The sequence below is a fragment of the Austrofundulus limnaeus genome, unplaced genomic scaffold (assembly GCF_001266775.1).
Source record: "Austrofundulus limnaeus strain Quisiro unplaced genomic scaffold, Austrofundulus_limnaeus-1.0 Scaffold218, whole genome shotgun sequence".
In the NCBI taxonomy this organism is placed as follows: Eukaryota; Metazoa; Chordata; class Actinopteri; order Cyprinodontiformes; family Rivulidae; genus Austrofundulus; species Austrofundulus limnaeus.
The window spans coordinates 81056-82624 of NW_013952620.1; the positions used below are offsets into that span (position 1 = coordinate 81056).

Consider the following 1569-nt stretch of genomic DNA (forward strand, 5'->3'; position numbering starts at 1 on the left):
ATATATATACATTGTCATTACCTAAAATCTAACTGCGCATTTTAAATCAATACTTTTACTTTGAATACATAAGTACAAAAAATAACAGATACTTTTAGACTTTTACTCGTGTAATATTCCTATAGGAGTCTTTAACTTTTACCAAAGTAATTTTTTGGTAAGATACTTCTACTTTTACTCAGGTATCACTTTGTGGTACTTTATACAACACTGGTTAACTTGATCCAAGATGGCTGCCTCAGCAAAGCAGTTCTCACCGACACAAGAAGTGTCTTTCACCGAGTCATTTCTCCAGACAGGGAGCTAAAACTTGCTGTGATGTTAGCAGGCAGTGCTTCACAACACATAACTGATCCTGTGAGAGGAATGTCACGTTTCTTTCAGCATTTGACCAGGATGTCTTTAACTTTGTCCTTTGCAACAAAAGATGAAGTGAGTGTAAGACTCTGGCAGGAAGGATGGAGGGTGATCTGCATTTCTTCTATGCTTTGTTTCTACTCTTTTTAGTTTTGATTCCCTGTGTTTTTTTTTTTTTTGTTTTTTTACTGTCAGTTTTAGTTTCTTGTTTTTAAAAGATGTTTTTGTCTTGTCATGCCTAACTCTGTTACCTGTTTTAGGCCTGTTGAGTTCAGGTCTTTTCTCACCTGGTTCTTATACTGTAGCTGGAGGAAGGTATTCAGTTTACAGATTCTCAGTTTCCTTGTGTGAGTCCCAAATGTGTCGCTTCAGTTTTCAACAATTCATAAAATCTGAATGACATTTTTTTTCCCTCAGAATAGTGAAAGTTATCCAGCTTGTCTCGAAAGTCCTTGAGTTGATTTTTTTTTTTTGGCTTCTGCTGACAGAAAACTTTATTTTATTTTATTTTATTTTGGGATCAGAAAACTGATCCAAACCTGACTTTACTCTCTTTTCTGAAGTGGACTCCAGTAAAATAACTTATAAACATGAGGTTTGCAGGAAAACAACAGACAACCTGTAATTACAAATGTTATTTATTCCAACAGGTGGAATAAATAAAAGTGTATTTTGAGCAAAATCCCACCTTTCCTGCTCAAAGAATTCAGCAGCTCTCTTTGTAACAGTCCTCTTCAGTCATAAGCTTTAATTCTACCTGTTAAAACTGCACTTGTGCCATTGTGCAGATCTGTGCTGCTAATGTGCACGGCCAGAAAAGCCGTTTTTACAAGCCGTGCACATGAAAATAGGTCAAAATATTCTAAAATTGCAGGTCCACGGGTTGTTGGCCACATGGTCACTATTAGAGTTTAGTGAGACAGAAGATAAAACACATTTACTTGCAATTTTGAGGGATTTTTTTAAAATCAACAAGCCTCCCAACAGTCGCAGCTCTGTGAGTCTTCTCTCCTGCTTTTGGGAAGGACTGAGCTGAACCGAGTGTCTGTGGGTCTTCCACAGGAGGGAGCTTCAGCCTGGTGGAGAACGTGACGGAGGAGGTCCAGAGCCTGAGGAACAGAGTGGAGCTCCTGGAGAAGGTAGACGAGCGACAGAAAGCACTCGTTTAAACCTCTGTATGAACAAACATTAACGAGTCAGACAATTTATATA

The 1569-nt window shown here is 38.1% G+C and overlaps 1 protein-coding gene across 1 annotated transcript in view; it reads left to right on the top strand.

Moving 5' to 3' along the window:
- The window catches only part of egfl7 (EGF-like-domain, multiple 7), a gene marked incomplete in the record, with an annotated part of 15385 nt that overhangs the window by 10561 nt on the left and 3255 nt on the right, over positions 1-1569 (top strand). The window contains 1 exon segment of the mRNA XM_014019367.1: positions 1420-1496. Within this exon segment, the coding sequence (XP_013874821.1) occupies positions 1420-1496 (77 nt within the window).